This window comes from Rattus rattus, chromosome 14 (assembly GCF_011064425.1).
Source record: "Rattus rattus isolate New Zealand chromosome 14, Rrattus_CSIRO_v1, whole genome shotgun sequence".
Classification (NCBI taxonomy): Eukaryota; Metazoa; Chordata; class Mammalia; order Rodentia; family Muridae; genus Rattus; species Rattus rattus.
In genome coordinates, this window is record NC_046167.1 from 54,483,190 (window position 1) to 54,496,798 (window position 13,609).

General features: G+C 45.4%; 1 protein-coding gene across 1 annotated transcript in view; it reads left to right on the top strand.

Annotated features, from left to right (window-relative positions):
* The window catches only part of Cdyl (chromodomain Y like), an 84,141-nt gene that overhangs the window by 56,380 nt on the left and 14,152 nt on the right, over window positions 1–13,609 (top strand). The window contains exons 3-4 of the mRNA XM_032885315.1: window positions 11,067–11,323; window positions 12,483–12,655. Of these exons, the coding sequence (XP_032741206.1) occupies window positions 11,067–11,323; window positions 12,483–12,655 (430 nt within the window). The remainder of the gene's footprint in view (window positions 1–11,066; window positions 11,324–12,482; window positions 12,656–13,609) is intronic.

Consider the following 13,609-nt stretch of genomic DNA (forward strand, 5'->3'; position numbering starts at 1 on the left):
TACTTAAGTTTACATGTTGGCGGCCTAGGATTCTTCCTGTGCTGTGAAGGAAATGGCTGCTGTAACCTCCCTGCTTTAGGCCTTGAGTGTGCCCCATCACTGAGAGGTACCAAGTACATCTGCTCCTGAGTTGTGCTTGTCCACATCACCGCCAAAGGGTGTCTGCTCACTCACGGGTGGCTGGCAGTGTCCACCATGGGCGTTTTCCAAGAGCTCCCTGGGAGTCTGGTGAGTCACGGTGAAAGGCCTGTTCCGCATAGCAACGCACTGCACTCACGTGTCACACACGTCATCATTGTAGCCCTGATTTTAATTAGGCTGGTCTTATTTAGGTTTAGGAAGGTATAATTAAGTATTTGCAGTTGATTTAAAGTTACATAGTCTCATTAATTGGTAGTTCTTTTTTGTCTCAAAATAGTATTTTTCAATTTAACTCTCCTTACTGCTTTGCGTACTTAATTTCTTTAGATTAGCTCTCTGAAAAGTTAGCTATTACGGCAAATCACTTTAATTGGAGACACCACAGCTCTTTGGTCCCAAAGCCTGTGTGCTCTTGGGTTTTTAATGTCTGCATTCACGACTTTCCATCCATCTGCTTTCCTCCGTTTCTGACATTCGTGAGTTACTTTGCAGTTTTAATGAATTGTCTGTGCTTTGTGAGTAAAATGGTGCCTGTATGTTTACCACTTGTAGGTTCCCTTTGTTCTTCAAAGGAGTCATGTGAAGTATCGTGTCCTTTCTCACTGCTGAGGCTCTTCTACAGTTGTGTGTCACAAGGTATCATGGCCCCCTCCCTGGCCTTAGGACAACCCCAGTTCTCAGTGGAAAGCTGAGTCCATGTGTGTGCTCAGGCCTGGAAGATGAGTTACTATCACAAGTGCCTCGGAGGTGTGATGTAGACTGGCGTTCCAGAAAGCCCGCACTATTCAACTAAGCTTAGGCTTGCTAATGTTTAGATATTGGTTCTTAATTCATCGAGAAAATTGTTGAATGAGGCATTTGAGGAGGTGGCTAGAGAGGTGGCCCCGTAGTTAAGAGTGTGTATTGTTCTTGCAGAAGACCCAGGTTCAACTAAAAAAGAAGGCAACTCACAGACTACCTCCAGGGCACAGCACTCTGAATCTCTCAGGCAGAAGCACGTAAATAAACACACTATCACAGACACAGATAGTAAGAGCTTAAGAAAGAAGGGTTTGAGTTTCAGTGCCCAAGGGGACTTGACAGTGTCATTTTGTTGCTGTTTGAGTCAAGCAGATGAGACCAAAGCAGGCAGGGCAAAGGAAGGAGCTGGGATGAGTAGGGCAGGCCAGGCTGGTGCTGTGTCCATCCCTTCCCACAGCCAAAGACCCAAGACTTTCCACCATTGGTAGAGTCAGGTCCGAGCCTGCTATTCTGCCCAGCCAACCCCTGTCTTCCAGGGTGTTAGTGAGTCAGTGGGGAGAGAGGCAGGGAGGCTGGCTTAGTCATGACCAAGACAACTCTTACAAATCCAGGCATTTAATTGGAGTCTCACAGTTTCAGAGGGAGTTTTAGTCCACCAGAGTCGTGCTGAGGAGCATGGTGGCGGGTAGGCATGGTAGCAGGCAGAGAGAACCACTGGGCCTGGCGTGGGCTTTTGAAACCTCAGTAACATGTCTCCTCCAGGGCCGCACATAGTCTAACAAGGCTACACCTCCTAATCCTTCCAGTCCTTCACAAACAGATCGCCAGCTAAGGACTAAACATTTAAATATATGAGCCCATAGGAGCCATCCTCATTCAAACCACCACAGAGGCAGTGGCCGTGGTGGTGTTTAGGAACCAGGCACAGAGGTTGGATTGGTAAGCTTGACTATGAGGTCTGTGGATCTGTCAAGTATGTCTGAGAGTCTGGTGAAACCAGGTGGACGATCCTACCTAATGGCCCAAATGACTTAGATGGGGCTGTCTAAGACAGAATTGAAGCTTCTCGTGAGATAGACTTAGCACACAGGTGCTACCACTGAAGCCGAATTCTCAGATACCCCAGCATGACCCATTGTGAGGGCCATGCCACTATACAGATATGCTGTGATCTCTAGTCCCTAACAGTCTTGACTGAAATAAATGCTATCTGGTGGCCTTTGTATCCCAGAGCTTTAAAGGTACTGATGTGTGGTGTAGAGGGATGGCCTCCAGGGAGAGAACACAGCATCTCTCACCTATTACTTCAATAGCTCCAGGACCATAGTCAGACTGCTTGTGTTAGCCACACTGAGCGACAGCTAAAAGAACTCGCAGTATGAAAACTAGCCTTTACCGGCCAGAACAGGAAGGATATTTCAGTCTGGAGTATCTGGCCTGACAGCTGCATAGTGATGCTCACCTCAGTCTGGTCCTCCTCTCTGGGCTGCCCCTGGCTGGTTGGTCTGTGTCCAGAGCCCCGAGCGCCTGATAATTAGTTGGAGTGCTTGGCTGGGGCGACGGGGTCACCCACTCTTACAGCCGAGCCCTGGGAATAGGCAGTGACAGGGCATAGCTTTGCTGAGCACAATTTGGGTGGCCTGCTTCTTAATCGTGAGGTTTCTCATAGTGATGATCCTCAGTAAGCTTGGGCTTTGTGCACTCCCAAGGATCTAGGTTCATCTGGGTACTGTTCATTCATGATCCTTCTCCAGTCATGCCAACAGTGTTGTCTTGGCCTTGCTTATGACTGAGGAACATTTATGACTGGGAAACTCAAATCCTGCATTTGGAACATGTAATTGAAGGGATAGAGGGAAAAGGACCTTTTGTATTTTGTATTATTATGAAATAGAACTAGTGTCTCAAAGCTGCCTTTACTTACTGTCATGTTCATAGGAAAATGCCTGCCTCGATACATTTAATTTTCAGATTGCATAAGCTGTGTAAGATTGCAGGCTTCAATAGGATTGAGTTAGGTGTGAATAACAATTTCAAATGATAAACACTATAAACGTGGGTTATTCTGTAGACACCATAGGCCTTGCTCTCTAATTTCAGAGAAAACAGTGACCATGTATGTCTAAGATAGTTAAAATCAGTGTTGAGCTCTGGTTGAGACCCATATTGCCTTGACGACATATTAAACTCATATACAGTTAAGAGGGAAACCAGTAAGGTTTGCTGAATGGAAATTAGCATCGTACAGTTTGGGCATTCCTGGTTAGTCAGGATTACACAGTATTAAATATGCAAAGTTGCAGAGTTATAAAAAGAAGCATCCTGTGCCCATCAGTATCATTAGGAGTCACTGTTAGCTTTTGCATAATTGGATTCTTAATAAAATAACATTGTCCACATGCCCCTTTTGATTTCTTAGTTAATTTTCTGTTGCTATGCTAAGCACCAGACAAAAAAGCAACTTGGTGAGGGAAGTGTTTTTCATCTCACAGCTCTAAAGTAACACTGTCACTGAGAGAAGTCGGGGCAGGAACCTGGAGGCAGGAGCCATGGAGTTCTGCTCACTGGCTTGCTCCCCATGGCCGGCTCAGCGTGCTTTCTTACGTAACTGAGGACCACTCACAATGAGCTGTGCCATCCCATATAAATGATTGATCAAGACAGTACCCTCGAGACTCCCCTGGAGGCGAATCTCAACTGCCTAGAGGCAGTTTCTCAGCTAAGATCCCCTCTTCCCGAGTAAGCCTAGGTTTGTGCAGGTTGACATAAACCAGCCACCACGTCGCCTTTCGAGTTTGGTGAGATTTTAGAAATACAGCCATATGACGTCATGTGTGCATGCACAATAATTTTCCCATTTTAGAAGTAGAGATATTGAAATACGTTGTGTATGTAAAATACAAGACCTTACGTCATTTCTGTTCCATTTTCAGAGTAGACCTCTAAAGGTGGAGTTGTTGGACAGAAGTTGATAGGCCATCCTACAGTGCTGCTCAGAAATGTGCAGTTGGTGGATGTGTGCCTTCATTGTCCCTGACTATTGCTACGTTTAAACCTTTGCTACTGGAAAGGTAGAAGTGGTGGTTCACTTTTCTGCCCACGTGATCACTGTCATACTGGGTGTTTTTATCCCTTGGTTTTGAGTTTGCCCACACCTCCTGTGTCTGTGGGACTGTGTCTGTGGGACTATGCGACTGTGTGGCCGCGTGTGGTCCATGTCCATCTTCTCACCTAGCTCGTCACATTCATGCTTCGTGTCAGCCCAGTAGTGGCATGCAGTCCTGAGTGTAGTGTACCTGAGTCTTCTGTCCATCGATGCTGTTTTCCACAAGAGACCGCGCGGCATTATTTCTCATTAAATACAGCTGCTTTTAGGAAAACAAACTTCTTTTTCATTCACATTTATTGCATGGTTCAGGGCAATCTACTGGTTTATGTGTTTCCTGATCTGAACCGGTTCCATCCACTTGTACCAGAACTCATGTGTAGTTTTATGTGATTAGTAAGGCACATTTAATTTCTCTGAAAAATTATAGTGTGCCTTCCTGTTAGGTCTTTTCTAGAAGTATTGATTGGAAGTCTATTAGAACTTAAATTGGAAGATGTTTTAAAAGTATTTTGTGTTCTTAAGAATCATGGTATTTTCTTTTTTCTTTTGTAATGTTTCTTTGACAAAATTTTGATGGCGTCTATTCATCCTGGTTTTTTATTTATGAGACCGAGTCTCACTGCCTAGAACTCACAGACATGTCTACTTCTCTGAATACTGTGATTAAAGCCTTGCTCAGTGTATTTCATGGAGATTAAGATCATTCTAAAGCTCAGTTTCTATTATAGATATATTTTAATGTGTGTGTTCTATTAACTAGAATGTGAAATGTATATTTGTTTGTCTTGCCCTTACACAACTCTTAATGAAACAGGATTGTAGTCTCACAAGTGAGTGTCCCTCCTCTACGTCCATGTGTTGAGGGCAGGGCTGATGGGACCTTTAGGACTCAGGCCTGGTGGAAGGTCAAGGCCGTTGGGATCATGCTTTCAAGATGCATGGGAATCTCATCTCTAGCTTTCTCTTCTTGCTTCCTGACTATAAAGTGAACACTGCCTGCCCCGTGTGTTCTCACCTTGGTGTGCTGCTCTGCCACAGCCCCCAGACACGGGACCAATTGATCGTGGACTTAAACCTCCATAACCATGCGATAAAATCAGCCCAGGCCTCGTGCATGCTAGGCTGGCGCTGTCCTGCTGGCCCAGCATGTATGTATTTTTGCTCTGTGTTGCTGTAGCTGCAAAACACTGATTTAAATGGATGTGCTTCTAAGGTAGCTGCTTCGGGGGTTGTCCTTTCTTGGTTACATTTTGTCTTATTTCTGCTGAGAGATTCATATTGGGAACTAGTATTTTTCCAAACAGTCTACCTTTTGAAGAGATTGTTTCCAGTATATTCTAAATGATCTTTATTCATTTTTGGTATTGACATGAAAGTAAGGGAAGGGTGGATTTTTTTCTTGTGATGAGTCCAAGCAGTTACTATTTTCTGCTTTTTAATTAAGGGTGCTATTCTATTTTCTCTCCCTAGACGTCTGAAAGTAAATAGAGTGTTCAATCTGCGTTGTCTCATACTCCCAGGTTTTCAGATTCATGACTTGCCTGTGCCTTGTGTGTGCACACGTGATGCACATGCATCCTGACTCTCCTGGGTCTATAGACTTCTGACTTCCCTGAAATATGGAAGAAATCGAGTTGTTCTTCCTATAGTACTATAGTGTCTTGTACTTCCAACCATCGTGAGCCTCAGAAGCATGTCTTGTTGTTTTTTTGTTTTTTAAAACAGATTTTCCAATCTTAAAATTCACTCTTTTGAAAATATACCTATTTCCTCTTTTAGATCTACCTCTCTAAGAAATAGGCATAATACAAACATATTTTCGACAACTACATTGTTCTAGTTTGGTGTCTGTCCTACACTGTCCTAGTTTAGTTTCTGTCTTGGAGAAGAAAGGATTTGTTTGCCTTAAGGCTCACATCATCAAGGAGAAGAGAGGGTTTGCCTCACAGTTTCAGGGACTTAGGTCATCACAATAGAAAGGCATGGTGGAAACAGCTCAGTTCAGGGTGGCAGGTGGAACCTACGTCCCTCTTGGCAATTCAAAAAGCTGAGAGAACTGTCCAGAACCCAAGGCGGGTATAATAAGAAGGTCTGCCCAAGTGCCCTCTCCAAGTCTGATAACATGGCCTCTCCTAAAGACTGCACAGTCTCCCCGTATTCAAAAACATTTCTGGTGGGGAACATTTTGTTTTGTTTTGTTTTTATTCAGACCACCACAAAAGAAAACCAGGTGTTCGAAAAGAAATACGTATGTCTCCTTAACAAATTTTGAATTTTATTGAATCATGGCCTGGCAGTGATGATCAGGGGTGCCAGCCCTTAATTCTCAGAGGCAACTTTGGCCCCTCTGTTTCCCTCAGTGCCTGTGAGTCCCTGGATGATCTGTTTATGGTGTGAAGGCTAGTTCTTCCTGGGTCCAGTCATCAGTAATTGATTACAGTTGTGTGCTTTTAAAATAGAGGGTGCAGGATAGAGGACATTTACACAGCACTTCTGCCTCTGGGTTAGCTTTGTGGATAACTATTTAGTAGGTGAAGGCCCTTTGAGTGTTGTGCGCGTGAGGGCTACAGGAGTGAATGATGCAGCACTGACCCCACCCTCACAGGCCTTTGTGGACTATACCAGTAGTAAATATATATGAAAGTGTACAGAAAAAAAAAGAAAAACTTTGAGGGACCCTGTAAAGGAAGTGGAGATGGCGGTGGTAAGGGACCGCCAGCACAAGGTTCATGAAAGTCTTGGAGGTGGTGTCCAGACAAGCAGAACAGTTTAGCCATTTGAAGGTCTAGGACAGCCTTTTTGTGCCCTGTGTAAAGGCCATTTTTGTATTATTCTGTTGACTTCTGTATGGCAGGAAGTTGAGTGCAGGCTGGACTTTGGTATTGTTATTCTTATGAAGTGGCACCTATCTGGGTGTTTTGTAAACATTCTCCATCACCTTATGATTGGTTGATAAAGAGCTGATCAACCAATTAGCTGCACGGACTAGAATAGGATGAGACCTCTGATTCAAGTGAGAGGGTCCAAGGGAGAGGAGAGAGAGAGAGAAACGAGAGCAGAGGGTCCAGGAGGAAGGAGTTGTGATGAACAGGTCGCCACGGAATTCGCCAGGAGGACACACATGGAACAGAGCAAGCCAGGGAGAGACTCAAACTACAAGTAACAAGGGACCTGTGGCTGGGAAGTAAATAGCTTAGAGGGTTATAATAGCTCAGGTCATCAGCTTGTTAATAAAAATCCCAGGTCTCTACATCCATTATTCAGGAGCTAAAGTGGACTGGAAAAGAGAGTGTAGAAACACCCTATTGTTATATAGTAATAAAAGGAGCATAGAACACCCCCCCCCAAAGAATTGCAATTACATCTAGGACAAAGTATCCTAGGCAGAGGAATAGTGTGTTTAGAGGTAGACCAGTGGAACACAACCTGGATGAGTATAAGAGCGCATGGCCTGACTGTCCCAGTGAGTGCAGAGAAGAGGCACCAATGCTATAGGCAGTCAGAATAGGCAGGGACTTACAGTGGAATGTGGGATGTCAAAACGTGGTCTTATCTGAGCACTTCCTATCTAAATAGTGCATAGCTATGTGCCTCATGCTATCCACAGATGGATAACAGGGTCCCCAGAATCTGGAATCAGCAGGGCCCTCACGCACAGTGAGCCAGTAGTGAGTGGGTGGGTGGGTGGTTGGTTGGTTGGTTGGTTGGTTGGTTGGTTGGTTGGTTGGTTATACAGTGTCTCTCAGTAGCCCTGGCTGTCCTGAACTCTCAGAAATCTTCCTTCCTCTGCCTCCTAAGTACTGAGATTAAAGGCATGTGCCACCATGCCCAGCAAGTTGATTGTTAAGGCCTTCGGTGACCTTACATTCTTAGCTTTAAGGGCTGTACTTTAAATGAGTAGTATATACCAAGTGGAAAAGTGAGTGGGCTTCATTATAGCATTGCTATGTGTGCATTAATGTACTTGATCATTTAACAACAAAAACCAAAACCCTGCCTTATTCCCAACCTTGCAACAGACTATTGCTCTTCCCTGGGAAGGCACTGCCTGCTCTGTCAGTATCATCTCTGGACATCGGTTCCCATATACTGATCGCCAATCCTGGATGCCACACCCCTCCCCTGAACGTTCCCATGAGTATCTTCACGTTCTGGGAAGCCAGTGTCCCAACTCTCACCAGGATCCCCTGTGAATGCCCCCTACCCTGCTAACTTGAGCTCAGTAGTTCAGAATCCCCCCATCTATTTCTCTAGACTCAGGGAATTACCTGTCCCTGTTAACGCTATATTAAGCTGAGTCAGGTTGTGGAGAGCCAAGGAAGAGGCATAGCGAGGTGGGAAGCTCTGGTGGGCATGCCAATAGAGAATGGTGCTGGAAAGCACAAATGGAGAGTGCTTCAGGCACAAGCCATTTACAGATTTTGAGCATTGCTTGGGGAGAATCTGGCAGAAAAGAAAATGATGCTAAAAAGCTTTTAGCAACACCCTGCCTGACAGGTGACATCAGCTGTTCTTTTAGGAAATGAAAAACTTCAGGTTATAAATCCTCTAGAAACACGTAGTCTGGATTTGCCTGCCTGGGACTGATACAGGCTACTGTTGCTAGAATTAACCCAGTGAACAATTCTTTTACTACTGTGAATTGGGAAAGTAAAATTTTGGGGTTTTTTGTTTGTTTGTTTGGTTGGTTGGTTGTTTTTGTTTTTCTTACATTTCAAATGTTATCCTCTTTCCTGGTTTCACATCCATAAACCCCCACTCTATCCCCTCCCCCTTCTATGTGGGTCTTCCCCCACCCGACCAACCGCCCCTTCCTGCCTCCCTGCCCTAACATTCCCCTACACTGGGAGTGTCCAGCCTTGGCAGGAACAAAGGCTTCTCCTCTCACTGGTGCCCAACAAGGCCATCCTCTGCTACATATGCAGCTGAAGCCATGGGTCTTGTCAATGTGTACTCTTTGGATGGTGGTTCCCTGGGAATTCTGGTTGGTTGGTATTGTTGTTCTTATGGGGTTGCAGACCCCTTCAGCTCCTTCAATCCTTTCTCTAACTCCTCCATTGGGGACCCCATTCTCAGTTCAATCGTTGGCTTTGAGCATTCACCTCTGTATTTGTCAAGCTCTGACAGAAGCTCTCAGGAGACAACTATATCAGGGTCCTGTCAGCATTGTACTTCTTGGCATCAGCGATATTGTCTGGGTTTGGTGGCTGTATGTATGTGGGCTGGATCCCTAGGTGGGGCAGTCTCTGGATGGCCTTTCCTTCAGTCTCTGCTCCAAACTTTGTCTCCATATTTCCTCCTATGAACATTTTTGTCCCCCCTTTTAAGAAGGACTGAAACATCTACATTTTGGTTGTCCTTCTTGAGCTTCATGTGGTCTGTGGATTGTATCTTAGGTAATCCAAGCTTTTGGGCTAATAAATTCTAAAATGGCTCACAGTGGTTTCTATGAATAAATTCTGTCCTGAGAGAAAGTGAATGCTGAGGTACACAAGCAAAAGCAACAGTGTGTGGAAGGCCCTGCGGATGTAGTATTCCCATGCCTGTTCTTTAATGGGGAAAGGAGAAACCCTCATGTTTCTTTCCATATAATGAATCTGGAAGAACACCTTAGAAACCCTGACCTGGAGTTTAGCAGTGGGGTGGGTAGGAGGCTTTTTAGCATATTTTTGCTATAGCTTTAGATTATGGGATCAGAGTGACACAGGGTCTCACCCCATAACCTCAGATATATGATGTGCCTGTCTCTGCCTCCTGGGTGCCAGGGTGGCCAGGGAGTGCCACTACATTTGACTTATCTTTAGACTTTTAAACTTTGTTATGTGTATGGGTGTTTTGCCAACACAGATATCTGTGTCCCATGTGCATACAGTGAATGCCCAAAGAGTCTAGACGAGTATAGGATCCTTTGAAGTTGTAGTCACAATGGTTGTTAGCAACTTTATGGGTGCTAAGAGCTGGACCCACTTTTTCTACAAGAGCAACACGTTTGCTTAACCCTAAGCCATCTCTTCAGCCTTCATTTTTAGATTCTTGAATCATGCATTTATAAACTGTTTAGGTCTGTCAAAAGATTAAGTACGAATGGTTTTTATTGCAAATATTGAAGTAGGTGGTATTGTTTCCTCCTGTTATAACAGCTAGGGTACCTTACTATAATAAATGTTGAGGGTCAGTCAGGAGCTTAATAGTAGAGCATGTATCAGGTGTACATGAAGCTGTGGGTTTGAGCTCTAGCACTAAAAAGAAAAGTTGAAGAACCATGTGCCAAGATTGGTTGAAACAATATCCAGGTTGATACTGAGGAGCAGTGGTGCATGATGGGACATTGCTAGGAAGAGGAGGGCCATCTTCAGGTCCTCCCCAGCCTCTGCTAATTTAAAGAACAACTTGAAAGCTGAGCGTCATGGCACAAGCCTTTAATTCTAGCACCTGGGAAGCAGAGGCAGGAGATCTCTGTGGGTTCAGAGACACATGGTGAGAACTTGTCTCAGAAAAACACAAAACAAAAAAGAATGACTTGGTGAAATGGAATGGGGACCAGTAGAAAGACATAGTGGGCATCTTCTGGGACATCATGAGGAAGAAGTCCTTGCTGTCTATGATGTCCACAAGGAACGGTGGCCACTTCTCCATAGCCCTACTAAAACACGTGGCTTCATCTCTGTCTTTCTCTTGGTCCCCATTTAGAATAGGAAACATTGATAAGCGAGATAGGAGATGGCCTTAGCTCTTCAAGTCTTTGTCAGTCAGTTCCATTTCCTTTCAAATTCTCAGAGCGTGTGTTTTCTTTGAGACCCAGGCTCTGAGTCCCATTCTCTACCAGGCTCAGGCTTTGGTGCTTTCTTTCCAACATTTTTGGCTGTGTGCATGTCCAACATTTTTCTTTTATGAACGCCAGATAAGCAAAGCAGTGATTTCTTTAAAAGTGAACTTGAGCAAGCCTCTAATTGGTGATATTCTCTAATAGCTAAGTCCTGGGTTTGCAATGGTCATCTGTCTAATTCAGAAGTGACACTGGGGACTGATTGATGGTAGGACGTCACAGACCACTGTGATTTCAAACTCTTGGCAGGTACATCTCCATTCATGGATGCGCTAACAGCCAACGGAACAGTCACCATACAAACATCTGTAACAGGAGTGACAGCCGGGAAAAGGAAATTTATTGACGACAGAAGAGACCAACCTTTTGACAAGCGGTTGCGTTTCAGTGTGAGGCAGACAGAGAGTGCCTACAGATACAGAGATATTGTCGTCAGGAAGCAAGATGGCTTCACCCACATCTTGTTATCCACCAAATCATCAGAGAATAACTCACTAAACCCAGAGGTGAGAGACACGCTCTAGGCTGTGGCTTCATGCTTCTCCATGCCCTGGTGTCCTGGCCTGCTTTGCTGAGTGGCACTCTGATCTTTCCAGGGCTTCTGGGGAGGTGACAGCCGCTTCTCCTCACGCTTGTGGCCAATGTGACAGGTCACAGGAGGAGGATGCCCAGGAGACACTCTACTCTCCTGTTGTGGGGAACTATGGTTTTGAAGTGAGGACGGTAGCTGCATCCTTCCTGTCTTTGTCCCCCACCTCCCGAGTCATCTATAGAGCATAGGGCAGCAACCTGGGGCCTCTCTGGAGTCATGGAAATGTGTGTGCATGGACTCTGGTTTAGGTACAGTTTCATCAGAACCTCATGGGTTCTTTATCTAGACCAAGTGCCCTGGGTCTCAGCCCCTTTAAAGACCCTGACCAGCATCCCACTGTACAGGTGCCATCAACACTGTAGCAGCGCATGTCCTTGTCAGTAAGTACTTAAGTAAGGGAGCTTCCAGCGGCCCTGGGCAATGACTTCACAGACTTTGGAAACCGATTCTGAGAAGGCTCTAGAGTCCAGCGCCTTTGAATTCGCATTGCATCTCCCCCGAGTTTGCAGTTCTTGGGGTTGCTCCTTTGCCATTGTGCACATCCTAGGCAGATGGGGATCTGGCCAGTCCTTGGTCCACTTTAAGACTGCAGGGCACCTTCGCTGCTTCTTGAAGGTCATTTCAAGTGGTGTGCCCTCCAGTGCTGGTGCACCCCTACTGGGCTTGCTCACACAGCAAATGACTTAGACTTCTGTCCCCATAGTGTTACGTTGCTAAGAAAAACAGCCAAAAACTCTAGAACCCTAGAACTGAACTCATTTCCTGAAACTGGCTGAATGTGCCACCTGCTGTCCAAATTAGAAATTCCAGGAGCAGCCGTGTGCCTGGTCTCGTCTGCTGAGAGCCGCAGTAGGTGTAGACCAGCCAGACGCTTTAGATTCACATGCCTTTGCTAACCCCGAACCATAGGCCCTGGTTGTAGAACATAAAAAGCAGGCAGAGGATTTACAGCCATGGTGGGTGGGGTGAACCACATGTGCATTTCTCTCAGACCTAAACTGTCCCCTTAAAAGCGCTTCGTGGGTTCTGTGCGCAGAGTGTTCTTGACCTCTTGCCCCTGTGGTGACTTGCAGGTGATGAAGGAAGTGCAGAGCGCCCTGAGCACAGCCGCGGCCGATGACAGCAAGCTGGTGCTGCTCAGCGCTGTGGGCAGCGTCTTCTGTTGTGGTCTGGACTTTATTTATTTTATACGACGCCTCACAGATGACCGAAAGAGAGAAAGCACTAAAATGGCAGACGCTATCAGGTAGGTACAGGTGGGGGCTCTGAACTGAGCACTGGGGAGCAGCAGGGTACCAGTCTCTGAAAGACCCTGGTGGTAGCAGGATTAGTTAATAAACACTGTCACAGAAATCAGGCTGGCCTAAGCGTGGGCATTGGGGGACCATTGTGATGGTTCAGCCTGTGTGTCTGTGCTGTGTATTGTCTCCAAACAGTAACACACGGATTGCTGCCCTCTTGAGTTGTCCAGGCTTTGTGACAGTCCCGTGAGGTCACACGGTAGGTGTGGCACCTGATTGGGAGGTGTGTGTAAATAAAGCATCTTCTTGTTTGTTCAACCCAAACTCCTTCCAACCAGGCAGAGAAGTAAATGATGCAGTTAGAAGCCCCATTTCCTTAACTTTCCTAGAAAACAGACTATTTGCATGTGTTCTCAGCCTTCCCTAAATATATATTTTTAATTTTTTAAATGATGATAAAAACTGTATTTTTGAGACATGGACCTTCTAAAGTGGCTAAGTCATTTGAGTTGTCTCTTGCATTGTGGTGAGAACATTGAAAAACCTTTCCTTTTCTTTTGAGACAAGGTCTTGCTGCATAGACAGTCAGGCCTTGAACTTAGGATCCTCCTGTCTCAGCCTTCCAAGTTCTGGGGTTATATCCATCCAGGCCACTACATGCCCAGCTTGAAGTCCACTTTCTTAACAGTTTTCAAGTCTACAGCGTGTTTTTAGTTTTAATCACCATGCCATTCTCAATTGAAGAATTTTAAAATACATACATACAAGTAACGAGACAGTTTTGGTTCTGTTACTTGGCAGCTCCCTGTAATCTTACAAGCTGGAGGCACCCCCATTTCCTCTGGTTTCTCCTGGTTCAGAAGCCTTCCCTAGCACCTCCACATCCCACTGCGAGCAGAGCTCCTCTCCTTTACTAATCACTGTTGCTGTCGGTAATGGTGCCTTCATTCTTCAGGGTG